The sequence below is a fragment of the Lonchura striata genome, chromosome 6 (genome assembly GCF_050655825.1).
Source record: "Lonchura striata isolate lonStrDom1 chromosome 6, ASM5065582v1, whole genome shotgun sequence".
NCBI lineage: Eukaryota > Metazoa > Chordata > Aves > Passeriformes > Estrildidae > Lonchura > Lonchura striata.
In genome coordinates this window covers 28876915-28902676 of record NC_140708.1, presented here as the reverse complement: position 1 = coordinate 28902676, position 25762 = coordinate 28876915, and the positions used below count along the sequence as shown (strand labels likewise).

Sequence of the window (25762 nt, the reverse complement as noted above, 5' to 3'; positions counted from 1 at the left end):
GAGGTCAGGTGGCCCTGACATTGGTAGGAAAATGAAATGGTATTTTTATACCATGGGTAAAAGGACTTTTAGGGCCAGAGGTCACCTGTTATTCCTCAGAGGAACTAGACCAGACAGCAATGTGTGTATACATTTAGTGGGTAACAAACTCTCACAACTTCCATAATATTTAAGCTGTTACCTGAACCCCAGATACTTGAGAAAGCTCCTTTGTACCAAATAAGGACAAGAGCTATGAGAGAGAATATTGATATTTGCCTGGATTATTAAGATATCCTCTTTCTAAACAATCCTGTTACTACTCTTGAAAGAACCACCTAAAAGTACAGCCGCTCTCCAGCTGAGGCCCCTGCTCCACAGGAACAAGAACTAGGGCGTTTCTGTCTAGAAGGAAAGGCTTTCAGGGAAGCAGCAGCAGCAGGGGGTGTGGAGCTGCCAGAGGTGCCCAGCGCTTCTGCACCGGCTCGGGAGCGGCTCAGGCTCTGTCCCTGCCCCGGCACGGCGGGCACAGGATGTGGCTGCTGGCTTCTGATGAGAAAGAGATGCTGGTTTGGGGAATTTTCCAGAGAAATGCCACAATGAACTGAGTTTTTTCTCTCTTTGACTCACTCTGAGGCAAGTTCAGATTAGCACTGGTGCCTGTAGGAAACCTAAGGCAAATCCAAATCCAAGCCCCGACCAATTGAAATACTGATATATTTCCATTTGTCACAGGCAGGGGGTATTAACCATCACTTCACATGAGACACAAGGCACTGGAAGAATAGAGCTCCCACCTCCGAGCACCAAGGAACACCAAGACAAGATGAATTTTAACACCTGTGGAGTGAGATTGCATCTTCTTGCAACAAGGAAATTCCTGTTGTGTTTTACTTATGATGTCTTCATGCATACCTTGCTTTTCTTTGGAAACTATGCTTCATGGATTACATTCTGAATGTTGTGGTTCTTTTTCTCCTTTGAAAATCTTTCTCAGGGTCTACCAAAAAAAAAAAAAAATCCCCATAGTAACTAGGTCTATTTTATGGGTACCTCTGTATTTGCAGATATACCTAGAGGCAGATCTCAGGGAGGTTCAGAGTGGACATTAGGAAAAAATTCTACACTACGAGGATTGTCAGTCAGAATACACTCCTCAGAGAAGTGCTCATGGCACTAAGCCTGACAGAGTTCAAGCAGCAGGATGATGCTCTTTGACACCTGAATTATTTCAGATAATCCTGTGAGGGAGTTGGGCTCGATGACCCCTGTGGGTTCCTTCCAACTGGCAATATTCTATTATTCTATAGTTTTCAGCAGAGAGGAGTGGATCCTGACCACCACCCAGCCCTGACAGTGGGATTATTTCTCTCTCAGTTCCTTCTGCAGTTTATTTGCTGCACATAAGAAAGGCTCAACATTGCTCTAGCACATTTTCAGCCCAGAAAATGCCTGATGTCTGCCAAAACTCCATAAAGATGTGTAGTAGATATACATACACGAGATGAGCCCAAGCATCCCGAATGACCCCTGCGCTCCAGCCTCCAGCATCACATCGGTGCTGCGGGCGTTGCGATCCCTGAGCACCACTTCCAGGGATGCTCAGCGCTCCTGACAAATCTGCCTCTTGCCTCCGAGCGCTCTGGGAAGCGCAGGGGAGGACGAAGGAGCCGCAGCACCGCTCTGTGGCGGCGGGTCCCTCTGCAAGTGAAGGACAAGGACGCCAGCTGCTCTTCTCCAGCACACCGCTCCAGACCGTGCCTGGCTTTTTGTGGCACCAAGAAAAGCTGTTTCCTCACCGTTTCGAGCCTTTGACCTGCTTCCCTCCTTCCTTCCCTCCCACTCTAATCCCTCTGCTGCAGACACCTTTCACTCCCCAGTTTTAAAGCCTTGCACCCCGGGATACATCAGTGATACTGGGATGCTGCTTCACAGCCCTATTCCTGACTGCAAAACACAGCTGTGCTTAATCCTTCGAGTCAAAAAAAAAAAAAAAAAAAAAAAAAAAAAAAAAAAAAAAAAGTACCTATAAATTTCTCTTTCTATCTTTACAAGTTTTTCCATTCCTGACCCACAAATTAGAGAAATATAGGATCACTCCTTACTAAAGATCTGTGACATCAGTTTTTAGATATGACTTACCTAATGGGTTTTGGTGAATTAATAACACAGTACTAAGAGAAATTTTTACTTGAAATTTTTACTTAAAAGCCATGAATCTTTTAAGGCTACTGAAAGATGTGGTCTGCTTCGTAGAGTAGTCACATTGGACAAAGACTGGGTCAGCCTTAAATCCAAATGCAGATGCCCAAAGTCACAGCACTGAGTTTTGTCACTCAACTTCCATTTCCTTTTACACACCTAAACAGTTTCTATAATATCTCTGCAAACTGAAGACAAACTGATCTCTCAAGAAAAGTTTGTTATCAGTGGTTTTCATCCTGTAAACTGTGGATTTCCCAGGGCTAGAGCTTAATTTTAAGTGTCTAAAAAGAACAAAAAAAGAACAATAACAACATTTTTAAAAGCAAACGAGACACACAAAAATACCCCTAGCTAAATATCAGTAGATATGTGGGCATTACCAAAAACAAGTATGAAAAATCTCTGAGCTGCAATAGAGATCAGTCTGTTTTCTTAATTCTCCACTTTATTCCCTAATTCCCTCTTAGCTGAGAAGAGACTCTATCTCAAATGATGTCCCTGCAGCATCAGCTCCAAGCCAAGCAGATAAATGGCCTTACAAAACTCCCTTGCAGTCAGAAATAGTGTGAATTAGATCAAGATTGGGATAAGGCAGAGATCACAAAATAAGGCTTCTAAGCAAGCCAAAAAGCAAAGTGTTAATGGCCAGGACAGCAATATATAATGAACTCTTAACATAACTAAGCCACATATTTCCTCACTAGCAGTCAGCTGCATGTTGGTGCTTTAATCAAGTTACAAGGCAGAACACAAGAGTATGAAATCTCCAAAGAACATAATTAGTGAAGATAAACTACATTTTACAATGCTGCCATTATTTTTGCTAGCATCTCATTAATCATTTAATGGTCATTACTCTTTATTTACTTAGCCTTGACAGAGTACATAGCTGTGCAAAAATACCCATAGAATCACAGATTCAGGTGGTCCCTGCCCATGGAGCCAACAAAGCTGTAATTTGTCACTGCTGCCAGTGACCATCAGAAGTTTACATAGGAGGAAATACTGCATATGTCCATCTTCATGGGCAGTTTAAATGAAAGTTGACTTCTGCTGTGATAAATTGAAGATGCTGAATGATTTCCAGGCAGTGAGGAGTAAAATCCTCTGCCAGATTTGGAGAAAAAAGAAGGCAATCATATCGCTCTGTTGTCCTCAGTAGAGGACCGGGCCCCCAAACTGTTTCAAAAAGGCCAGAAAAGATAAAGCTCAGTTGCAACCTGCTGGTCAAGTATAGACAGGCTCTGGGTGTCTCCCTGTGGGCCCAAGGGTCAGGAACAGGCTCACCTGAGCTGCAGAGGAACAAAAACTGCTCTGCAGGCACTGCTGCTGGGAAAGGCATTTACAGTGGCAGTGGCCCTCACTCAAACACAAGGTGACACATTTCCTCGAAGCCTTGAAAGAGGATTGACCCTTGTCCTCTGGATGAATCTTGCCAGGTGGAAGGGGTTTCCCAGTTCAGAGCTGAGAGGTGCCCAAAACAGAGAGTGGACCACAGTCCTCCCATGGTGACCTGGGAAAGCATGGGCGCTCCCACATCACAGGGATGTGACATTTCACCAGTGACTTACTCACCCACCCAGTACCCAGAGAAGGGGTTCATGTGGATCCACTCTTAACTCTGTAAAGGGAAACTGAGGCAAGGAGCACACTGCTTGGTACCTGCTCCTTGTGGCCATACAGTGCTTGTTTTAACCAAACACCCTGTGGAGGTGGCATCCCCATGTGGCCATTAATGAGCCAAGACCTTGGGGGAAAAGACACATTCAGAACTAAACTCATTTCACAGCCATGTCCTGCAGTCTGTGAATGTGCTGGGCCAGTTCTGCATCCTCATTTATCATCCAGTAGCAGAGGCACAAAAATGAGCTGGGTGATGGCTCAGCGACCTGTGGTGCTCAGGGAGTACCCTGACTGCAGCACCCATAAGAGCAGGACAGTGCCTCTAGGTGGGTGTCAGAGTTGCTTGCATTTTCAGGTCAATAGTACAACCCCACGTTTTCAACAAGGGAAAAATAAGTCCTTTTTTTCTTTTTGTGTGCTGTGTGTGTGTGTGTGTGTGTGTGTGTGTGTGTGTGTGTGTGTGTTGTTTTTTTTATGCCCTTACATCATCTAAGGAACAGCTGACCAACCCATGTAATAGTTTTCTAAGTATGTTTTCCCTGAGGCACACATTCAGGACAGAAAAAAATTCAGTCTAGGTAATTAAATAATTTGTCAGTTATAAACAATTGCCAATAGCTCCCAGTGAGGTAACCCATCACCTCCCATGCCACAGGTCAGGAATGCTCCTGCAGGAGCCCTGTGTGTCCTTCCCTGCTGCTGGGAAAAGTGCTCTTGGCAAAGGCCTGTTTCCTGCAGAGCAAGCTCCAGGATGGGTGAAATGTCTGCTCCTGGACACTGGCTTTCCTGTGGGAAAGATGGTCCAGTCCCAGCAGAGGAAAGGGAGCCTGGAGTGTGACCTGCACTGCTGGCCCCTGCTCCCCACCGAAACACAAGGACAAGGACTTGCTCTGGGTGTGCACGGCCACAGAGCCACACCCGCACAGCATCAGTGCTGCTCCGGGGTCACAGGCTCAGGCACAAAACCAACCACGCCTTTCTGCTGAATTTACCCTACTCCAAATGACCAGTTTTGGTGATGAAATAAATCATCCTTGTCCCCAGAGCAAGAGGGACTTCTCACCCCTGTACCCACCACCCTTTCCTGAGGCAAAAAGCCTACAGCTGGTGTATTATTCCCATGAAGGGGCAAGGCAGGGAGGCTCCCTCCTTTGCACTGTGCTCTGCAATGCTGAGGCAGAAGCAAAGGGTGGTTCAGCATGGCCCTCCAAAAGATGCACTGAGAAACAACAGCTTCCAGCATGGTTTTGGATATGCTGTCAAGGAGCAGCTGCCTTCCTCTGAGGATGGTGCCCTTAGAGCTGCAGGCAGCCTCACAGCAGGCTCAGCAGGGTGACTACACTGCTGCTGGGGACATGGGGCAGGTCCACTTGCTGGAGGGCGGGAGATAGATTATTTTAATCCTTGTTTCCTCTTCATTTTCTTGCTGAAGGACATGAGATAGATTGTTTTAATCCTTGTTTACTCTTCATTTTGCCCTAAGAACTGACTAATCAAATGTGATAAGTTTTGAGACACATTTTGAACCCTTGTCCATCTCTAGCAATTTACTTACCTCACCAGGCCTTTCTCTCTTTCACCAGGAAGCTCTGAATGTCTTTCTCTGCAAGTTCAGGAATATTCTCTTTCTTCTACAGTTCAACAACTCCGTGTCTCAGCTCTGAATCTCTGGTGACATCCCAATCACAACAGAGCACAGCAATTACCCTGCAGCATCCTCTACAGACCTGTAACATCCAGGTCAGGACATGGCACCTTGAAGAAGTAAAATTCCCTTGTAGATTGTCCTGTCCAGAGGATGTTTTCTACTCTTTTTACATCTTATTTTCCTGGGCTGTAAGGAACTGTTTAGCCTTTACTATGTTTTTGCCCAGGAGAGCTAGAAAGGCAAAATGATTTTTCTAAAGTAATTTTTCTACAGAGAGTGCACAACACTTTCTGAAGCCGAGTCAGCACATAAATGTAAGCCATTAAATGAGAACCCCAGTGAGTATTGAAGCAGTTGAGAACGGCTGCACCTTGGCTAAAAATCAACTATGGAGTTCAGCCAGGGGTCATGATGCCCTATAACAGCAATGTAGAGGGGTCCTGATGTCCTATAATGGCAAAATGGAAACATGAGCTGGTTAGCCAGGGGTTTTTATTGCTGATGGATAAACATTAACAGGCAATTCACTCACAGGTAAAGGGGAGCACAAATATTATGGTTGGAGCAAATGTATTTCATTAAAGTAACTGTGCGAGTTGCTGTTCAGACTGGAGGAGGTGACATTCAACTCTGATTCATCTGTACATGCCCATGAGGAGCTACAGGTACCTCCTCCCTGCTGATCCTTTCAACATGATCCCATCAAGGCAACCAGTCCTGCAGAGGGAGACAGCATGGGCAGAAACCCCAGTGCTGGCAGATAGTGTACTTCAGTGGAGATAATTCCTCTCTTTTTTAACGAAATAGTTAAAAGTAACACCCTTTTCCCCTCCCCCTTCCCTGAATGCATTTGGAAACCTGAGCTGAGAAGAAATCTGAAAGTGTTTTGAGAGGAAAGCTGGGGAGAGGAAAATTATGTTCAATATGTCAGGAAAACACCTCAGAACTTCCTTGTGTGGCAATGACTTGTATTTATCTGTAAAATGAACTTTTGAGACAAAAACATGATGAAGGTGATAACCCAGTCCCATGGGAAAAAAAAACCCCAGGTGCTCTGATGGGGAGCCAGAAGTGCCCCAGTGCAAGAGTTTTGGACATGGACGTCCAAATATCCCAGTATATATAGGATGCAAAGCCAAGAGCAGCCTTTGCCCCCGGGTGCCACTCCAGGCTTTGAAAGCTATCAATTCTCACACCCTCTTGACTGGAGGGTTGGTCCTTTCAGCCCATTTTCATAGGGAAATCTGAGCTTGCAGCACACGCCAGCCAGGTGTGTGCTCCCTGCCTTCCCCCCTGCCTCACACAGGGCTGGGGACATGCAAAGAGAAGTGGGGCAGCAGCAGGAACACAGATGAGCTCATTTGATTTACCTGGTTGCTGCTGGGCAGTGAATCCCTCCACAGGCTTCAATCAGCAGAGAGCAGCCCTCAGGCACCCACCAGTGGTTCTCCATAGACAGTTACCATCTCCTGGAAGGAGGGACCAGGCACTGCTGGAGGCTGTGACTGCTTGCCATGTGGGACAGCCCTGAAAATTTAAAAACGAGGTGATAAAAAAGGCTGCTGGAGGCTGTATTCATCAGCTCACCAAGAAAAGCTACCAACTGCCTTGGAAGACTGGTGAGAGACAGACCTGTGGGAGCCGTGTGCCAGTGGGGAAGCCCCAGCACAGGGTGTTCTCCCTGTCACAGCAGCTTTTCCATCCTCATCCTCCTGCTGACTGGGAGCTGAGCTGCATCCCCTGCCCTGTGCAGCAGAAGGAGGAGCAGAGGGAGACAGGCCCCTCTGGGCAGCCCAGAGATTCCCAGGAGGAGCAGCCCTGGCCAAAAGAGCACGATGGACCGTTTCCGGATGATCTTCCAGTACTTCCAGTCCAACTCGGAGTCTGTCATGAACGGGATCTGTGGGCTCTTGGCCCTGGCAAGTGTAAAGATGTACACCAGCTTTGACTTCAGCTGCCCCTGCCTGCCCCAGTACAACATGGCATATGGCTTGGGGATCATGTTCGTACCCCCCATCATCCTCTTCCTGTGTGGCCTCATCCTCAACAGACAGTCCCTGGTGATGCTGGAGGAGTGGAGGCGACCACCGGGGCGCAGGAAGAAGGACCTAGCTGTCATCAGGTGGGGTTTGCAGTGGCAGTGGCATCCCTCTTCTCACCTCCTGTTTAGCTGTCTTTCTCCAGAGCTGGGATCCTCCTGGTAGATTAATTTTCTCGTAAGCTCATCTCCTGAGACCTCTCCCCATGACCCTGGAGGGGCAGGGGTATGGGAAATGCATTTACATCCAGCAGAAATTAAGGCAGGCTCGTTCCATCCCAGCTAAGGAGAGCAGGAGTGCCTCAATACATGGGTTTATGCCACCACCCTGGGAAATTGCATTGCTGCTGCCCTGTCATGCACTCACAGGGTGTCTTCTGGGGCTTCCATGTGCAAAAACATCAAGCATTTCCTTTTAAATATGCAGGTGTGGCATTTTCATCACAGTCATTCTTTATCAAAAGCCTCATGATCTCACTCCCTTCACCTGAGTTTTTACTAATTTGTACTGGTAGAAGGATGAGGAGAATAATATTCCATCTGTTGTAAGTAAAGTCTTGTGCAGTACATAGGTTGGCTCAGAGAGGGGCAAGAAAGGCTGCGGAAAAAAGGAGATTTTCCATATTGAAACTTATGAGAAAATAAGTGTGAATATGCAAGACAAGGAAGTGTGAATATGCAAGACAAAGATTGTCCATGGGAGACATAAGGGTGCAGTCAAGGCAAGCACACAGTGAGGGGACTGTGCACTGAGTGCAGGCAGCACACAGAGCACTGCCTTGTGCTAGTGCAGGTTTCACTGAGAGGCAGAACCAACAAAGACATCCCAGAGCAGGAGAAACATCAGCTGGAGCAATGCTGAGGGCAGCCCTGGGAGTCAGTTCCCTGGGACTGGAAAGACTGCTTGGCACAGGACAGCCTGCATCCCTCAGGGCTCTGGATGAGGAGGAAGCTGCCAGCATTAACCCACTCACCTCTCTCTCTGCTGCTCCAGGTACATGTGTTCCTCCATCATGCAGCGAGCCATGGTTGCCCCTGTGGTCTGGATCATAGTCACCCTCCTGGATGGCAAATGCCTGATCTGTGCTTTCAGTGGCTCCATGGATCCCCAGAAGTTTGTGGGCTTTGCCAATGTGAGCACAGTGCAGGCACAGCAGCTGCTGGCCAAGGTGCCCTGCAAGGATGAGGAGCTCATGAGGAACACCACGTCCCGCAAGGCAGTGACCAGGTACCTGCGCTGCTGGTCCCAGGTGGGTCACTGCTGCCAGAGCCTCTCATGTCGCTGGGGTGACCAGGCATGTGCCATCTGCTCCTGCTCTTCCTTGATTTGCCATCACTTCATTGTGGTCAGGCTGGGAGCAAGGCTGCTCTGTGCTTCTTTTTGCCTCCAAACCTTGCTATCCTAAGTGATAATCTTGAGTCAGGTAGGGAAAAGGAAAGAAATTATGAATGGTTGAATAAAAGAACCAGCAGCTTCTAAACACAGATAATAAAAAAATGTTGTGTCTCCTAAAGCCCTGTTCAGTCAAAAGATCTTTCTAACTGCTAACCCTGCAGACAGGACCCACTGTTTTAAGACCTGTGCAAGCTTAGACAGACAAAAACAGCTTGCTCAGGAGCAATAGAACAGGTTACAACAGAGAGAGGAGCCCTGACTGGCCTCGGCTATTGGTATAGAAGTGCCAGGTGAGGCATTGGGACTGGTGGAAGGTCATTGAAAACAAGACCTTCCTTCTTATCAAAGGGAGCTGCTCATAGTCTGGGCTGTCTTCACACTGCTGTGGGGACTCCTGGGTCCTGGAGTTAGTGTAGGTGACAGAGGAAGATCACTGGAGATAAAGGAAATTCCAAAGGAGAGCACTAAAGTCCCCTTTCCCTGGGGTACTCTTATGCTCATAGCAAATGCCTGTCTGCTCCAGGCAACTTTGCAATCAGTTATCCTTACTGAATGATTCATGCACAGAAAAATATCCCATATTCTCTGGGAAGAAATTATACCAACCCTCTGGGTGTAGTGTGGGGTGCTGGACTACAGGGACAGATGGAAGACAGGAGTCCAGATGCATCACATTTCCCCTCCAGCCACACAAACTCCCTGTCTCACTGATACAGGCAAAGAGCTTTTGCCTGTCCTCGTGTCTGTTCTTGCTCCCGTTTCACTGCTTTTCTTATCACACAGGCACTTGGCTGGAGCATTTTGTTGATCCTGATCATAGCAGCTTTCCTTGCCCGCTGGCTCAGACCTTGCTTCAACCAGGCCACACTCCTGCAGGCCCGTCACTGGAGCAACTACATTGACATCGAGCAAAAGATTTTTGAGGAAACCTGCTGTGAGCACAGCCGGCTCTTTGCTCACAAATGCATCCTCCACTTCTTCGAAAGCATGTGCCAAGAGATCAAACTGCACAGCTTCAGCTTGCCTAGGGAGGGAGAGGGGCATGAAGAAGGAGAAGATCTTCTCCAGGGTATCACAGATCAGGACCAGGTGAACAAACTCCTGAAAATGTGGTACTATGAGAAACCTCCCCTGGATGTCAGCCAGGCACACCAGAGGCATCCCCTGGTGCGAGAGAGATCCCCTCTGCCCTGGGCAGACAACACCAGCACCCGCTCCAAATTCCCCCAGCACACCAGTGTGTAAAGGGGGCTTTGTCCTGCAGACACAGAAGGAGCTTTGCCAAACCTTGGCACAAAGCAAGGACCAGTGGGCTGATGACAGTGGTGCTCATACCTTCCTCCAAATCTGCAAACTCAAAGGCTCCACTCCAGGGCATGCCTAACAAAACCTCCAAAATCAGCTAGTTCTGAGGGTCCAAGGGTCCCAGATGCAGTCACTGTTAGTGACATTTCTCAGCCAAGGGTCCTGTGGGGCACTTTTGTCATATCAAAGAGTTTGCACCTTATTACAGCTGTGATAAAAGTGTTCTGGCTTGAGGAAGGATTAACCACGGCAGCAACATCTGGCTGCATACACAAACCATACACACACAGAGGTGTGAGGAGCTCCTGCCCATTCCAGTGAAATCTGCTTCAAAGGGTTATCAGAACTGACACAGAAATTATTTAATTAGCAACTCTTTTAGTACCATACCAACATATCTACTCAAAAAGGCAAAACCACCTCCTAAGTCTTCCCATCTTCTGAGAGCTCTGGCTGCCCCCAGCCCAGCTGCCAAACTGTTCTGCCTTCCTCTAAAAACCCATCAATACTTCCATGCATTTTAAAAAATGAAATATGGCAACACACTGAAATTCACAGAGCAGCATAACATTAATTGAAGACACCTCTGAATAAGGACTTGATTGGGTTGAATTTGCATAAGGAACAGGAGATGGAGGCTTTGCAAAACACTGCCACAAGGCTATGCTGGGGTTTAGGTAGCTGCTGTAAACACTGGTGCTGAGCCATGGAAAGACACACTGATTCTGCCTGAGAAATCTGAACACAGACTTTAAACACTCCCCTGCCAGGTTTGAGTACAAACTGACCTATCCAGAGGATCATCCTTGAAACACCTATTTGGGAATTTCCATCCATAGTTTCAAAACTGTTTGAATGTAACCTTATATCTGAGCCTTTAATGGTAATTGCTTTCTCACCTGCCTTTTCCAGCCCCCATTGTACATGGTGCCAGTTTGACTGGTACTTCTGTCCAGTGTTGCTGCTTGGATGCATTAAAGTCTTTACTGCAAACTAACCCAGAAGAGACACATCTATTCCTCCAGGCTGAACCTCACACTGATGCCTACTCTGTCTCTTGGAGGGAGAGTTGCAACGTGGAGGGGCTGGGGGGAGCTGGAAGTGAAAAAGAAATATCTCCTTGGGTGTGCATGGATAGGTGGGGCAAACAGGGCTTCCAGGAGGAAAGAAGAGGGTGGGATAGGAGCAGAGGAACCTGCCACCACATTGGGACTAAATCCAAAATGAGAGATCTAAATAAAAGTGCATATTAATCCCCCAAATTGACTTGTCAAGATGATGGCAGGTGGGTCATCTCCACCTCAGGATGTTTGCATGCACAGGCCAGAGAATGAGGATGTACTAGGTAAAACATTGTGAGGCAAAATAACTCCATAGCCCACCCACGGGCAGCTGCACCCCTTTGCCCACTGAGGCCCAGTCAGGAGCTGCAGGGCACAGAGGGACAGGCTGCAGAGCTTTTCTTATTTGTATAGCAAAGTCAGATCTGGATGAATCCCTGAGCTCCCTTGGATATGCTAGGAGAGTGCACAGAGCCAGCTGTGGCCCATGCTGGTAGGGGAAAACACAGTGGTCCTTTCTCCAGGAGCTCCTTAGATCCAGGGAGCTTCTGAGCTCATCTTTGAAATCAGCATTGCACTTTGAATTGTGTCTCTGGTTTACTTTTATCAGACACAACATCACATGGCAGCTCAGTTTGGACTCACCATTCCATAGTAGTCAAATTGGGTATTTTCCTAATATGCTCAGAGCTGAGGTCTGTAGCTCCATTTGCATGCTGCTTTCCATGTTCTCAGGTTTTAAGTCATACCAGTGTGGCCACAAAATATGAAAGGCTAAAAGGGAGCAGAGGAACAGATTTGTTATCTGTACCAGGAGGAAGAAAGCAGGAGGGTTTAAGGGTGCTGCCATGGATTTTGAAGATCTTCAAAGATTAAAGTGCTGCTGGGAGAGTCTGGTCTGGTCATGGAGTAGCTCCAGTTGGCTGAGGCCATGGTGTTCATTCCTCACAGCCCCCCTGAGTCTCCTGCCGTGTTTCCTTCTAAAGACCAAGAACTCTTCTCCATTGTGGAAGTGGTGTCTGGCACCCCATGACAGGACAAGAGGCAATAAACCCAAAATGCAGGAAAATTCCATTTAAACAGAAGAAAACATTGATTTTGAAGGTGATTGAAAGGCTTGCCCAGAAAGTCTATGGCATCTCCAACTATCAAAAAAATCTCCAGAGGTCTCTTCCCACCAGCTCTATTAAGAGTGTGTACCCTCCTGTGGAAATTGGGGCAGAGAGGGTCATTGACACACTTTAGCAGTTGTCTGTCTCTCAGGGCTGTTGTGATGCCTGACCTGCAGATATGTCTGCCACCCTTAGGGATCCTCATCTGCCAAGAGCCTGTGAAACAGCAGAGCTGACTGCAAAGACAGCTTCCCCAGTCACTTCCTAAATTCTCCTGATGGGCCTTGTTACTGCTTTACATCCCACCTTTCTGTCTGTCTTGGTGTGCAGGGGCAGGACTGGGTCCAGGGAGGAACTTGGGCACGTACCATCTCTTTCAGGACAGGGGTTCCACAACACAAATGAGTTGGGATTTGGGAGGAATCATCAGCTGTGCCTTCCATTGCAAGTCAGTTAGAGTGAACTTTCTGTTGGGAAGCTCACGAAAACAAAGTCCTTCCTAACAAGGCAACATGGAAAGAAAGACCCAGGCGTTGTCTTCTATGGGCTCTTTTTTGATTCCAACTGACCTGTTGTTGGCTTCAGTGAGAACTGTAGTTCTGTACACTAAGCAGACTCAGGCCCTTCATTCATGTTAATAAAAGGCAGGGTTTTCCTGGAGATCAAAAAGCTCTCAGCTTTTTACAGGGTTGATTCACGCAGGCTTTGATGTGAACTGGCCTTCAAAAAGCCACCTGTCAGGTGAATAGAGAAGCCAGTCTGAGCTCTTAGCTAGCAATACAATAGGCCTCATCTATATTCATGCAGAAAAATCTCTTCTCATTTGATGAGATCATGCAATTAACCTCTCCACAGCAGGCAGAGCTAAGACTGCTCAGGTATTACCCACATGCTCACCTCTGCGGTGGCAGCTCAGGGTGAGCTCAGCATAATCAGCTGAACCCCAGGACTGGTGCAGGCAGACTCAGAACCTGCAGCACTGACTAATGGCCAAAACGCCTGGTGTGACTTCCTAGCTTGGCACTGACACACTGCAAAACCTTGGGGAAAAGTATCTCTCCTGTGTCTTCCATGTGCCACCCACCTACGTACAGCTTCCCTTGGTGACATGACCCACGGCCACCACTGCAGTCACACTGGTGCCCAGTCAGATGTATCTTGATCCTCACATCAACAGCTCAGGTGGTGCCTGGACAGGGACAACTGAGCAATTGTCACCATCTGTTTTACAGCCACCTGTAGCCCCTGTAATCCCCCATCTTTTAGCCAGCTTGAGGGAGCAACTGAGTGCACCAAGGCTGCTTTGTGAACTGGGAACTGAGTGCAGGAGAACACCATCAACACCATCCACTTCTTTTAGATTTGAGCTGTGGAAGCCAAGTCCAGCCTAAGTGTTACCTCTCCTTCCTCTGCCTTTCTTTTTCTTTTCCCTTCCCTCTGCAGAATAAAAAAGAAGGTATTTCCCAGTGAAGCTGGACCAGAAGTAGGGGCTGGCAGACCTGCAAGGTCCTTGCCTGAGATGCTGCTGAGGCAAGGCAAATACACAGAGGAAGGGGGAAGCTCTGGAATACAGTTTTTCCATGTGTGCCAGCACTGCAGAGGTGGGGTGTCCTGTTCAGTCCTGGGAGGAGCACCCACCCCCTGCATTTGCAAACAGGTTCACAGAGGCCAATCAGCCAACTCTGCCCAGGGCACAAAGTGATCTGGGGAGGACACAGACATGGTAACACCTGCACCCTCCAGCAAAGAGAGCTGGTGGCTGGGAACTGCAAAAATGGGGATGTGGAGAAGCATGAAATCAGGTTTTACAAGCCAGAAACAACCCAGGTCCCAGATCCAAAGAGCAGGAGGAAGCAAACTCTAAATTTTTCTAGGCAGCAAAATCAGCAGAAAAAAAAGTTATTTTTCTGCTTTAAATAGTGGGATTGTAAGAGTGCATGAATAAGTGAATGAAACCGTGGACTGCACAGAAACTTAGTGATGCCATCTTTGAAGAGGAAATCTGAAAGAATGAAATAGACTGAGGCCACAGCTTGGACCCTGGTGGGGGAAGGAATTGAGTGAAGATGGACAAGTTTCGGATGATCTTCCAGTTCTTCCAGTCCAACCAGGAGTCCTTCATGAATGGCATCTGTGGGATCATGGCCCTTGCCAGCACCCAGATGTACTCAGCTTTTGATTTCAACTGCCCCTGCCTGCCACACTACAACCTGGCCTATGGGCTGGGCATCCTCCTGGTGCCCCCCTTCATCTTGTTCCTGCTGGGTTTTGTGCTGAACAACAACATCTCCATGCTGGCAGAGGAGTGGAGGCGGCCGCAGGGGCAGCGGGGGAAGGACCCGGCTGTGCTGCGCTACATGTTCTGCTCCATGGCGCAGCGAGCCATGATCGCCCCCGCGGTCTGGGTGTCGGTGACGCTGCTGGATGGCAAGTGCATCACCTGTGCCTTCTGCACCTCGGTGCCCGTGGAGACCCTGGGCAATGCCAGCCACCCCCACCTCTCCCAGGGGGAGATACAGCGGGTCCTTGCCCGAATCCCCTGCAAGGAGATCTACAATGGGCAGCAGCTCATTGCCAACGAAGTGGCCATCAGGTACCTGCGCTGCATCTCACAGGTAAGAGGCACCCTGGCTGTGCCCTCACTGGTGGCTTGGGGTTAGGCACTGCCAGCATGAGCTCTTCCCTCAACACAATCTCCTTGTTGAAATCAAGCTGCAGCAGGAGAGACTGGTAATTTTGCAGGGGTACAAGGTGTTCAGACTCAGCTGTGTGGGGTTATGCCTCCGGTGTGGTGCACAGGCTGTAGCTGTAGGTCATGCTGATAATTGGCCCCCCGGGCAGCCTGGGGCTGCAGAGCAGTGACAGTCAAACCATCTGCACGTATTTCTTCAGAGCAAGTTCAGAAGGGGCTGAGGTGGATCTTAGTGGCTGGTAGGTTGTCACCCTCTCCAATAACCCATCAGTTGCTCTTACTTCTTATTACAACATATGCAAACAATGGGTCGATAACCATCTATGCCACTTGTCTCTGCCGCTGCATTGGAACAGCCAGGCTGTGTTTATTAGCCATCCCAGGGAACCACAAATGAAGAAGTGCCACTAACCACTTGTCTTGTGCTTAATTCCTCTTAAGCCCTCTGCTCCTGGCCATGTTGGAGACAGGATGATCTGGAACACCTGGCACTCATGCACTCCCATTTATAAACAGACCTTCTGCCTGACCTCCTTAGGGCAGACCGGGATGATTATCCCCTTTAAGAGAAATTGAGACACAGGGACTTCTCCAAAGATGCAAAGCAGATTTTCCTAGACAGACTCCAATTGGAAAGCATTGGGAGCTGAAAAGCTAGAGGTCCCACACAGAACCTCCCTCAACAGGTGCTTTTTTAGAGGGCTGCATTTCCAGGAGGGTTGAACATCACGAGTTCTGCCAGTACAGCCTGGAGGCAGCCTGAGCTAAGACTGATGTTGAACAAGACAGACTGGTCCTGGCTCTGTCCTCATCTCACCCTTCTTGTCAGACCCCATTTACAGGGGAGTTTTCACTGCTGCTCACTCACAGTAGATGTTACTAAGTTGTTTGGAAAAAGAGTTAAGACAGCTGCATAAACCAGGGAATATCTGGGACAATACTGCAAGTCAGAGAACAGAGGCTATCCTAGACCTAGGTGAGGCACTGCCATCTCGGAGGCAGGACCAAGGGCTGGGCACAGGATTCAGCCCTGGTGTTATTTATGGTCAGTGCCTGCTGATGCTCTACAAGGCAAGAAGTGAGAGGTACTGCCTGTGTGGATGCACTGAACAAAATTCCAGTGCAAACGGTTCGTAGGGCCTCCTTGCCCAGTTTGCAGTGTAAACACAGCCAAATGTCAAACAGCCCAAAGTGGAGTCAGGCTTGTTTGCAAACCAGGGGGGTTCTGCTGGCTGGTTCTGCTAGGCATATGCTCTGCCTGCCTGTGACAGCTCTGGTTCCCCTCCATCCCTGCAGGCTCTGGGCTGGTGCTTTGTGCTGCTGATGACCACTCTGGCTTTCTTGGTCAGATCACTTCGGCCTTGCTTCAGCCAGGCTGCCTTCCTGAAGAGTAGATACTGGTCCCACTACATCGACATCGAGCGCAAGCTGTTCGATGAGACGTGTGCGGAGCACGCCAGGAGCTTTGCCAAGGTCTGCATCCAGCAGTTCTTTGAGGGGATGAGCACAGACCTGGTGGCTGCTCGCTGCCACCTGCCCAGGAAAGCCCCTGCCAATGCTGGGGAAGCTGCCGAGAAGCTCCTGGGCATCACCGACCAGGGCACCATGAACATGGCCCTGAAGAACTGGCACAGATGCAAGCCCCCACTGCACCTCCACCCACCTGCCCTCCCCACTGGAAATGGCTGGGCAGGAGAAGGGCAGCCCCCCACGCACCCCTCTGCACCCCGAAAAGAGACAGCTGCCTACTACAGCTGGGTGTGAGGGTCCATGGGGCTGTGCAGAGGCAGAATCACATTTTTGTGGGATGGGCTGAATAGAGGGCAGAAGTCAGGGCACAGGCAAGGGCTGGTGCCACAGTAGCTGCAGGGGAACAGGCACCCAATGGGCTCAGTGGTGTCTGTGTGATCCCATCTGCTCTCATCTGCTCTCACATCCAGTCCTACAGCATCGGTGATTCAGGTAAGAGTTTTGTGCCAGGAAGGATAATTTTGCAAGGCCATGATGGACAAGCCCCAGGGATGCTGAAGGGTGCAACGTGGCAGCCAGATGTGCTGTGTGTCCCACTGAGCACCAGGTCTGTGTTGTGGCAGTTGCCAAGACAGACACTACCAGATGTGCAAAACTTCCTCTCTTTCATGACGTGCTCAGCATTGAGCAGTGCATCTGGGTTTAGGCAGTATTAAAAATCCCCTGGTGGGGAAGCAAGCTGAGAGTGCCCCTTTCTCCTGCCAAGTTATGAAACCCTAAAAGATCACATTACCCCTCCACACACTACATCCCCACAGACACAGAGCTCCCAAAGCCAAGAAGAGCCTTAAAATAAATTTGACCAAAGCAATGAGTTAGTAAAGAGACATGTATCGCACTACATGTGACAGAAACAGCGTGGTTGCTGTTACAAGTACCATTAAATGAGTTTTGCAAAGAGATGCTCCTTCAGGGAAGTGTCAGACAAGGAGAGCAGCTAGCATTCAGCAGCAGGGAGTGGAGAGGGAGCCAGACCAACACCTTGCCACAAATCTTCCTCAGGATGATTTGTTCTTACAATTTTTCCTGTATCTCTCCCTGAGACAAAGACTGATGTTAAAAACCCACCTGGGTGTTTGTTTAAGGAGCCAAATAAATAATTCAGGCTTACCATTTAAGCTCTGTGTTCAAACACCAGGATTTATAAAAGCCATTTACAAAAGCTGTTGGTGTTTCTTTATTTGGATGAATGAAAAGGACTGGAAGAGCTCCCAGGCCAAGCCTGAGGTTCTGAGGCTGTGTGACTTGAAGAGTTTTGCCAGTGCATGGCCACCAGCAGCAGCCAGTCGTGGCCCTCAGAGGAGAAGCTGGGAAGTCACTGCCAACATTCCATAATACAAGGTGGCAGCCCATTCCAGAGAAACAGAGGATGACAGGATGCAGGCCCTTGAGGTGACCATGGAAATCACAGCCCAGAAGAGTGTTTCCCAGTGGCCCTGATTTTATTACAAATAGGCAGAAGGCAAACCCCTTTTGAGGGATGAATTTTAGCCCTGCCAAGTCCCTTCTGAGATGTTTATCCACTTGAAATTTCTGCTGTGGTGTTCTTGTTCAAACAACTTATTATGAGTAACTGAGGTGACTGTCATTTGCATAAACCTTAATTATCACTGTGTAACTCCACAGAGGCTTTGGGGAGAAGAGAACAAAGGACCAAAGTGATGAGGAAATTCTCCTGGCTGCTTTGAGAGCATCTTAGCAAGCCCATAGTGAAGGACAGGTTGAATCTGGCCAACTCCCAGGAGAAAGGAGCATGACACAGCTTTGTCATTAATCTTCACACCCAAACTTTAATTAATGCACCTGCCCAGAAATTAATAGGCACAAAACCTGATTTACAAAGCAAAGGAGATTAAAAGATAAAGGTGGTTTCCACTCCTATTATTTGCAGTTTGGTGCTGTTCATGGCTCAGTGAGAAAGGCATGCTCAGAGTCCCCCACGATGGCGAGCAGCACAGAGAGATGGCAGGCTCCATGGCACAGCCATTAAGGTGCCAAAATAACCATTGCAATGAGAAGCCCTTGGCGTTTTAACTAAGATTTTTAGGATCAGAGCTTTACCCCCGTGCAGCAAGTTGAGCAGGTGCGGAGTCCTCCTAGATCAGGCAGGTTCTCCTCTCCGTGCTGGAATCCGGGCACGCTGCTCGTGGCCTTTGGGAGGAGAGCGTTCCCAAGGGAGCCGACGGAGCCCCTGGATTCGGGGCAGGCTGCGGTCCCGGCGCTGACCCCGCTGTGCTGCGGCGCTCTGAGCGCCGAGCCAGCCCCAGGCAAGCGCCGAGGCTGTGGGAGCGCCGCGGGCTGCACCGCACCCAAACAACCGGGAGCTGCAAAAACCCGCCCGGGGACCCCAGAGCTGCGGGTAGGAAGGAAGATGGTCCAAAATGCCCATCGGCTGAACTGCCGGCGCTGGGATGAGCCTAAATTTGCTCGGGGCGGAGGGAAATGTGGGTGTCGCTGAAGATTTGCCTGTGCTGAAGACAGTCTCTGGGGAGGGCTGAGTTTAACCCCAGGGATAAGACGGCAAGGAGGGTGGGGAAGGAGGATGGGGGCCTCAGCAGGCTGGGCAGGAGCTGGAGCTGAGGGAGAGATGGCGGAGAGGAGGGAGAAAAGAAAAATGATGCGCTCTCGGCTGCCTCGCAGGCATCGCTCAAGCAGAGAAAGCAGCGAGTGGAAAAGCAGAACCAGGCAGGAATGCATCGCACTCGCCAAAAAATCAGGCTGTGCCCAGCCCTGCACACACGGCCAAGCCCTGCTCAGCCCCCAGCCTGCTCGGTCCCGCCTGGGGGGAAGCAGAACCTGGCACCCACAGAGCTTGCGATGCCCCAAAACCCACCCAGGCGGTGCCTTCCCGCTGCTCAGCCGGCTCCCATGTGCTGGAACAGAAGTTTCTGTCCCTTCTCGTGGGACCATGGGCTTCTCCCGCGCTGTCCTGCCTGCCCGGTGCGGCCCCACCGGCATGGCGGGGGACGATGGGGGCTGCACCCAGGCTGGGGGGATCCTGCATTTCCCCTCCCCTCCGCACCCCTGCAAGGCGCCGCATCGCTGCCGTTCTCCAGGCAAACTCCCGACCAATCCAGCCAGCCATTGCACATCTGCATATGAGTCTGAGAGAGCACGATGTGCTTTTTCCAGTGACTCATTCTTTCAGCTTTTCATTTCCTTTTTTTTTTTTTTTTTTTTTTTGTTCTTAAAGGCACAACCTCAGCCGTGCTCAGAGCAGAAGCCAAGCGCCTGCTTTTTGCCCCACCCAAACTCAGAGCCTCAGAACAACCTCCTCCCTCTTTCCAGAAGCCAACAGCGGAGAGCATGTTTCAAACTGAATAAAGAAGCCTTCACAAACTGTTAAGGTTGTTTTCAAAAGCTTCCACTTCGCCCATCAGACCAGCCTTGGCTGCATCCCAACTCCTGCTCAGCCCTGTGTGCTGCTGGAAACCCCCCACAACCAGAGCCTGAGCGAAAAAAACAGAGGAAGGGCCGAAAAGGCTCCAGAACTGGTTTCAACAACTTTTTCAAGTAAGTGACTTAATTCTTTCTTGCTTTTATATATATTTTGGGGAAAGAAACAGAGGGTCTTAAAAATTTACCTGCTGCAAACAACTTCTCCCCTTCTACCCAACCCTCTCTCCCAGACCATAACTACCTAGCAGAGGAAGGGCACCCTCTAAATGGCCAGTACTTCTCTTTGCTCCTTAGATTTTTGCTTTGCCATTTGCCAGGCTCTGTCAGAAAGGTTACAGGGCCATGTTTATCAGGGCTGTTTGTGGGTAACTAACAACAGATGCTTCAACTAGAGGAAGTTTGTGGACTTGGCATCTGGCTGCAAACGTGGAGTTCCACCAAGCATGGAGGTGGAGGCCTGGCTCCCCATCACGTGGTGGCAGTTTTTGGCTGGTCTGTCTCCTTTGCAGAGGGAGTTTTGCATATGGAAAACTGGGAAGCTGCAGGAAGACATTAAGGGCTGTTTACGTTTGAACTCAGCAATATCACAACGTGACTTTAGAGGGATTGCCAGGGATTAGACACAGCAAAAAACAGGCAAAATTTCCGCCCCTGTTCCCCACCCCTGCCCCATGGAGAAAGGGAGTAAACTGGGATTTGTTGAGGCAGCAGATGAACAGAGGTTTAAAGAGAGTTAAAACACAGTGTAAAAGCAAGCCTTGTGCAAAAGACCATAAGGATTAAAGTATCTTTGTCTCTTTTGCCCAAATGTCCCTGAAGTCTTGTCCCTGCAGTTGGGGTGGTGCGGGAAAGACTTTGAGGCATCCCTGGGGACCATGGTTCCCAGACAGCCCCAGATGTGTGCTGGCACTTCCAGCACTGTGCAAGCTGCCAGAGATGGTTGGTTGGGCACCCAGGTTCTTCCTGTCTCCAGCAAACCCCGGTGACAGCAGTTCCTCTGAGGCCAGCGGGTTTCATCACAGGGGTGAGGGCACCCAGAGCTTGATTGGTGCTTGAGGCTTCCTGAGGAGAAACCCTGCGCAGATGCAGCACTGATGGAAAGTCAGCTAAGAAATTACTTGAATCCAGCTTGCAGATGGGATGGGGGAATGAACATCGCTGCAGAGAGTGTGAATACATTCCCCAGGTATTTCCCTGCCCGTAAATAAATCAGGGAACATGCTTTTCCCTGCTTGGCCCCAAGTGCCTGCAGCCCTGTCAGTAGGGTATAACACAGGCAAAGGGCACCAAAGAGCATCTCTGGCACTGAGGCTGCAGGTTGAGGGGCTCAGTCTTAGGGCAGCAATTAAGAGGCTGAGCTGAGACTGCAGGCCAGGACAGGGGGTACAATTATGTCAATCAGCTGCCGGATGGGAGATCATCCTGCCCACCTAATCCTGGCAAATGCTCACACATAATTGATGTCCCAGCTCTTATAAGCATTTGGTGTTTGTATCCTGGGACATCAGGATAAGATTTCCCAGAAAGTAACTTCTCTTGCTGGTAGCAACAGCACCCAAGCATCCGTTCACCCTTCTCAGCAAAGGTTGCTCCTGCCTGGGCCTCCCATGCCACAGTTCTGTGCTCCCAAATCTGCTGGGATGTCTCACAGCACCCCTTGCTGCCTTCCTCACATACCTGCGACTATTAATAAGTATTAACTCGTCAGCTCTAAAGAGGGAGGCAAAAGCCACACAGAGCACCTTCAAAGCAGCACAACCCCAGCACCCATGTGCCACATGTTGCTGGGCTAGTGTGAGTCAGTGGCAGGGCTGGGGACACATCCTAGTGCCAGTGCTCTGGTCTAGTTTTCCCAGTAACATTGTGTCCTCTTCCATTGCAGGTTTGGGTGATTATCAAGAGTTTGCCAGTGATGCTGACAATAATTGCCTCTGTGAGAGGTGACTAAGACCGAACTCAAGGAAAGAGGACAAATGTGCAATTGAGAGGGACAGAAGCAGATGCCCCACCTGTCATCTTTGCTGTAGTGAAGCTTTTGGAGGGCTTAGTAGGAAACAAATAGCTGAGGTTTCACATATTGCTTAGGCAAAGTCCCTTTTCAGCCCCTTTTTGAAGTATCCCTGGTATCAGCAGCCAGCTCTAGAGGCTGGGACACCAGAGGGAGGAAGTGACATCAGCGAAGGTGTCTTGCTCCTAGAACAGCTCCTTGCACCTCAGCTAGCATCAGGCCATTTCATCCCCCACTGGAGTGTTCCTTGTGCTGGGGGCTGAGCCAGCACAGCCCCCAGTGCAGCACACATCTCTCAGCCCCCAGACGAGATGGCTGCCCTCATCGCTGAGAACTTCCGCTTCCTCTCCTTGTTCTTCAAGAGCAAAGACGTGATGATTTTCAATGGTTTGGTGGCGCTGGGCACGGTGGGGAGTGAGGAGCTCTTCTCAGTCGTTGCATTCAACTGCCCCTGCTCCCCTGCCCGCAACTACATCTATGGGCTGGCTGCCATCGGTGTCCCGGCCCTGGCCCTCTTCCTCATTGGTGTCATCTGGAACAACCACACTTGGAACCTGGTGGCCGAGTGCCACAAGCGTGGCACCAAGAACTTTTCTGCTGCTGCCACCTTCCTCCTCTTCGGCTCCATTATGGGCCGAGCATCCGTGGCACCCATCACTTGGTCGGTCATCTCGCTGCTGCGTGGGGAAGCTTACATCTGTGCCCTCAGCGAGTTTGTCAAACCATCCTCCCTGGACAAGTTTCCAGCTGAGTACGGGGCCGAGGTGCTGGCCAAGTTCCCTTGCAGAGACATCCCAGCAAACCTCACCAAGTTCAGGGACGAAGTGACACGAAGGTTGAGATACGAGTCCCAGGTAGGCACACCAGGGAAAAAGCCACAGGGAGTGGGTAAGGCCACCTTGCCATGTGCTAACACAGCCTCTCTCTTCTCTCCCAGCTCTTCGGCTGGCTGCTCATCGGCATTGTTGCGGTCCTGGTTTTCCTCACCAAGTGCCTGAAGCACTGCTGCTCGCCGCTGAGCTACCGGCAGGAGGCCTACTGGGCCCAGTACCGCTCCAACGAGGACAAGCTCTTCCGACGCACGGCCGAGGTCCACTCCAGGATCCTGGCAGCCAAGAATGTGAAACAGTTCTTTGGCTTTGTGGCACTGGACAAGGAGGAGAAGGAGCTGGTGCAGGAGTTCCCAGTGGAGGGCGTCCAGCCGAGCCCCCAGTGGAATGCCATCACAGGTGTCTACATCTACCGAGAGAACAAGGGCTTCCCCCTCTACAGCCGCCTCCACAAATGGGCCAAAGGGGTGGAAGGGAATGGGCCAACCCCAGAAGGCCACGAACTGCTGTTTTTAGCTTCCTAAGACAGATGTCCACCAGCAGTGCTTCTCCAGACTGCCTGGCAGGCCTTCCAGTATCCACGCTCAGCTGAGAGATGCAGTGGGAATATTCCTCCCAGCAGGATACCTTCTAGGAGCAGGTAAACAGGAAACAACAGCCTCAAGGCAGAGACTGATAAGCAATACCCTGAGCTGGGGAACCCCTCCCTCGGAGACAACAGTCTCACTTGCTGTTCCCAGAGACACAGGGGAGCAAAGAGCAGGTGCAGCCCTTACCTCCAGGCTGCCAGTGCAGCCCACTGCCTGATGCACCAGCAGAAGCCTTGGGGAGCAAGAGATGGGCGCGTTTCTCACTGCGACTCCTGCAGCCCCACTTGTCTCCCCCACAGCAGGGACAGCCACACACCAAATAACTGAGAGACTAAAGCAGGAGCAATCACCAATATTCCTGGTATTCTAAAAGGCACTCTAATTACCAAGTTGAAATTTGGGTAAGACACCAAACTCCCTTTGTTCTTACTAATGTGCCTGGCAATCTCTAATGAACTGAAATGGTCGCCACCATGTGTTTATAAACCCAGAAGAAGCACCATTAGCAGAACAGCTTTGGGGCAAGGTAGCAAGGTGGAGATTGAGAGGAATCAGTACCCACAGCACTGTCTGTATCTCATTGAATTTCTCATCCAAGCATCGGATTAGAGTCCTTTGTTTGGGTTACAAGCTTCAGGATGACCTCAACCAGAATTAGCTTTACATAAATATATGTATAAACATACAGTGTATATAACATGGAACTGTGATCAGTCAGTTTATTAATGGAGCATCTTTCACAGAGGGGAAGGAGATGAGAAAGCTGCCAGCCCAAAGAGCACATTGCATTCACCCATCACCCATCTGCTGTACTGGGACTGCAGCCCTGGAGCAACAAGGAGACAGCAGGAACAAGATGGGGGAGCAGCCCTCTCCCTACTCATCTCCCACTGAATTTTTTAAAACTCTTTCCACTGCCTTAATTGGCCCCTGGAGCACAATGTCTCTTTTATGGACTTGGCCATACTCTGGGAAAGCAAAACCAGAAAGTGTAAAATTACTACCCTCACCACACCACTGTGTGACTATGGTTTCAAGGCTGCTCCTCTGGCATTGCAGTGCCTTTCCTCGCACGGGTCAATCCTGTGTACCCAACACTGTTTAAAGAGCTGGTATGACAGAGTTTGGTTTTCCTACTTGAACTGTTTAGTTATAGACACAACTTCCTTTTACACTGTACCATTTACCAAAAAGCCTTAAGTTGTTCAAAAAACAGCTCAAACCCATAGAACTCAGAGGGGCTTACACACAAGGAGATTTGAAATAAATTATTAAATGAGAGTTATTTTTCATGGCCTTCTGAGCTTTTTTCAGGGGGTCTATAAAAGGCATAATTTAACATTCTCTTTGAACTCAAGTACTGGGAACTTACTTTTTCTTTCTATTAAAGATTCAAATCCTCTCCTATCCAGATAATCCTAGAATGTTTTAAAGCATTACCACATATTACAAGTTAGTAACATGGCTTTTTAGTTATTCTTGCAGTGAGTAGCACAAATCTTGTATATCAGGATACACAATTGCAGCAAAGGAGAGAAAATTATTTAAAAAGCTTTTGACAAGTATGGTGTCTTGCAAGGAACAGCTGCAGGCTATTCCCTCACATAAAGAGGCTGGAACACCGTTTAATGGGCGAGGCATCCCAGGATTCCTCTTCAGCTTCTCCACAGATTTGCTTTGCATTTGTGGGAAGGCTTGGCTCTCAGCCTCACCATCAGCTAGCCCACAGAAATAATCAGATGGAAGTTAAATTAAATTGCATTAAGTTGAGATGAAAGGGAGTTAATTTGCATTTCTTCTTGCTGGCCCTCGACTGCGAACATGCAGATGTGCACGCCACCCCCACACAGCCAGTTAACAAGGTTAACTTGCTGAAACAAAGCAGAGTTCCTCTTACTTCCTTTATTTCCCTTGCCTTCCTCCTTGATAGTCCCAATTATTCCTTTGAACCACCTCCACTCTGGTTCCTTCTCCTTCCCTCCTTTGCAGGAAAGGGGCAAGACACATAATACTTGAGAATGGATTTTTATCCTAAGAATAAACCATGAGCACAAACCATCTTTTGTTCTGTTTACATCCCTTCTCCCCTATATTAAATCCTCTCTTTCCATGTGCTGGGATGTGCTACTTGTTTTCCCTCCCTCTTGCTGGAGAGGCACGTTTGAATGGACAGCTGTTAGTGAGGAGTAGAGCAAGACATTACACTCAGAAATTTGTTTGCAATTGCAGAGATTGGGTTTTCCTCCTCTCTGCCACCCTGAGCGTGGCCTCCACTGAGAGAGCCCTAGGCTTCTGCCTCTCCTGGCACATCAGCACCCTCAGGAATATATCCCTGTTGTTCCTGTC

The 25762-nt window shown here is 49.3% G+C and overlaps 3 protein-coding genes across 3 annotated transcripts; all 3 read left to right on the top strand.

Moving 5' to 3' along the window:
- Positions 1-7181: 7181 nt before the first annotated feature.
- CALHM3 (calcium homeostasis modulator 3) lies at positions 7182-10178 on the top strand. The gene is made up of 3 exons (XM_021536265.4): positions 7182-7577; positions 8488-8743; positions 9673-10178. Exons 1-3 carry the CDS (start codon positions 7291-7293, stop codon positions 10132-10134), a joined length of 1005 nt encoding a protein of 334 aa, XP_021391940.3. The 5' UTR covers positions 7182-7290; the 3' UTR covers positions 10135-10178.
- Positions 10179-14313: 4135 nt separating this feature from the next.
- On the top strand, positions 14314-16908 carry CALHM1 (calcium homeostasis modulator 1). Its single transcript, XM_021536266.3, has 2 exons — positions 14314-14982; positions 16356-16908. The coding sequence occupies exons 1-2, from the start codon at positions 14434-14436 to the stop codon at positions 16821-16823; spliced, it is 1017 nt and encodes a 338-aa protein (XP_021391941.3). The 5' UTR covers positions 14314-14433; the 3' UTR covers positions 16824-16908.
- A 2968-nt stretch (positions 16909-19876) lies between these two features.
- CALHM2 (calcium homeostasis modulator family member 2) lies at positions 19877-24701 on the top strand. The gene is made up of 3 exons (XM_021536267.3): positions 19877-20102; positions 21871-22850; positions 22934-24701. The coding sequence occupies exons 2-3, from the start codon at positions 22308-22310 to the stop codon at positions 23348-23350; spliced, it is 960 nt and encodes a 319-aa protein (XP_021391942.2). The 5' UTR covers positions 19877-20102; positions 21871-22307; the 3' UTR covers positions 23351-24701.
- Positions 24702-25762: the final 1061 nt, after the last annotated feature.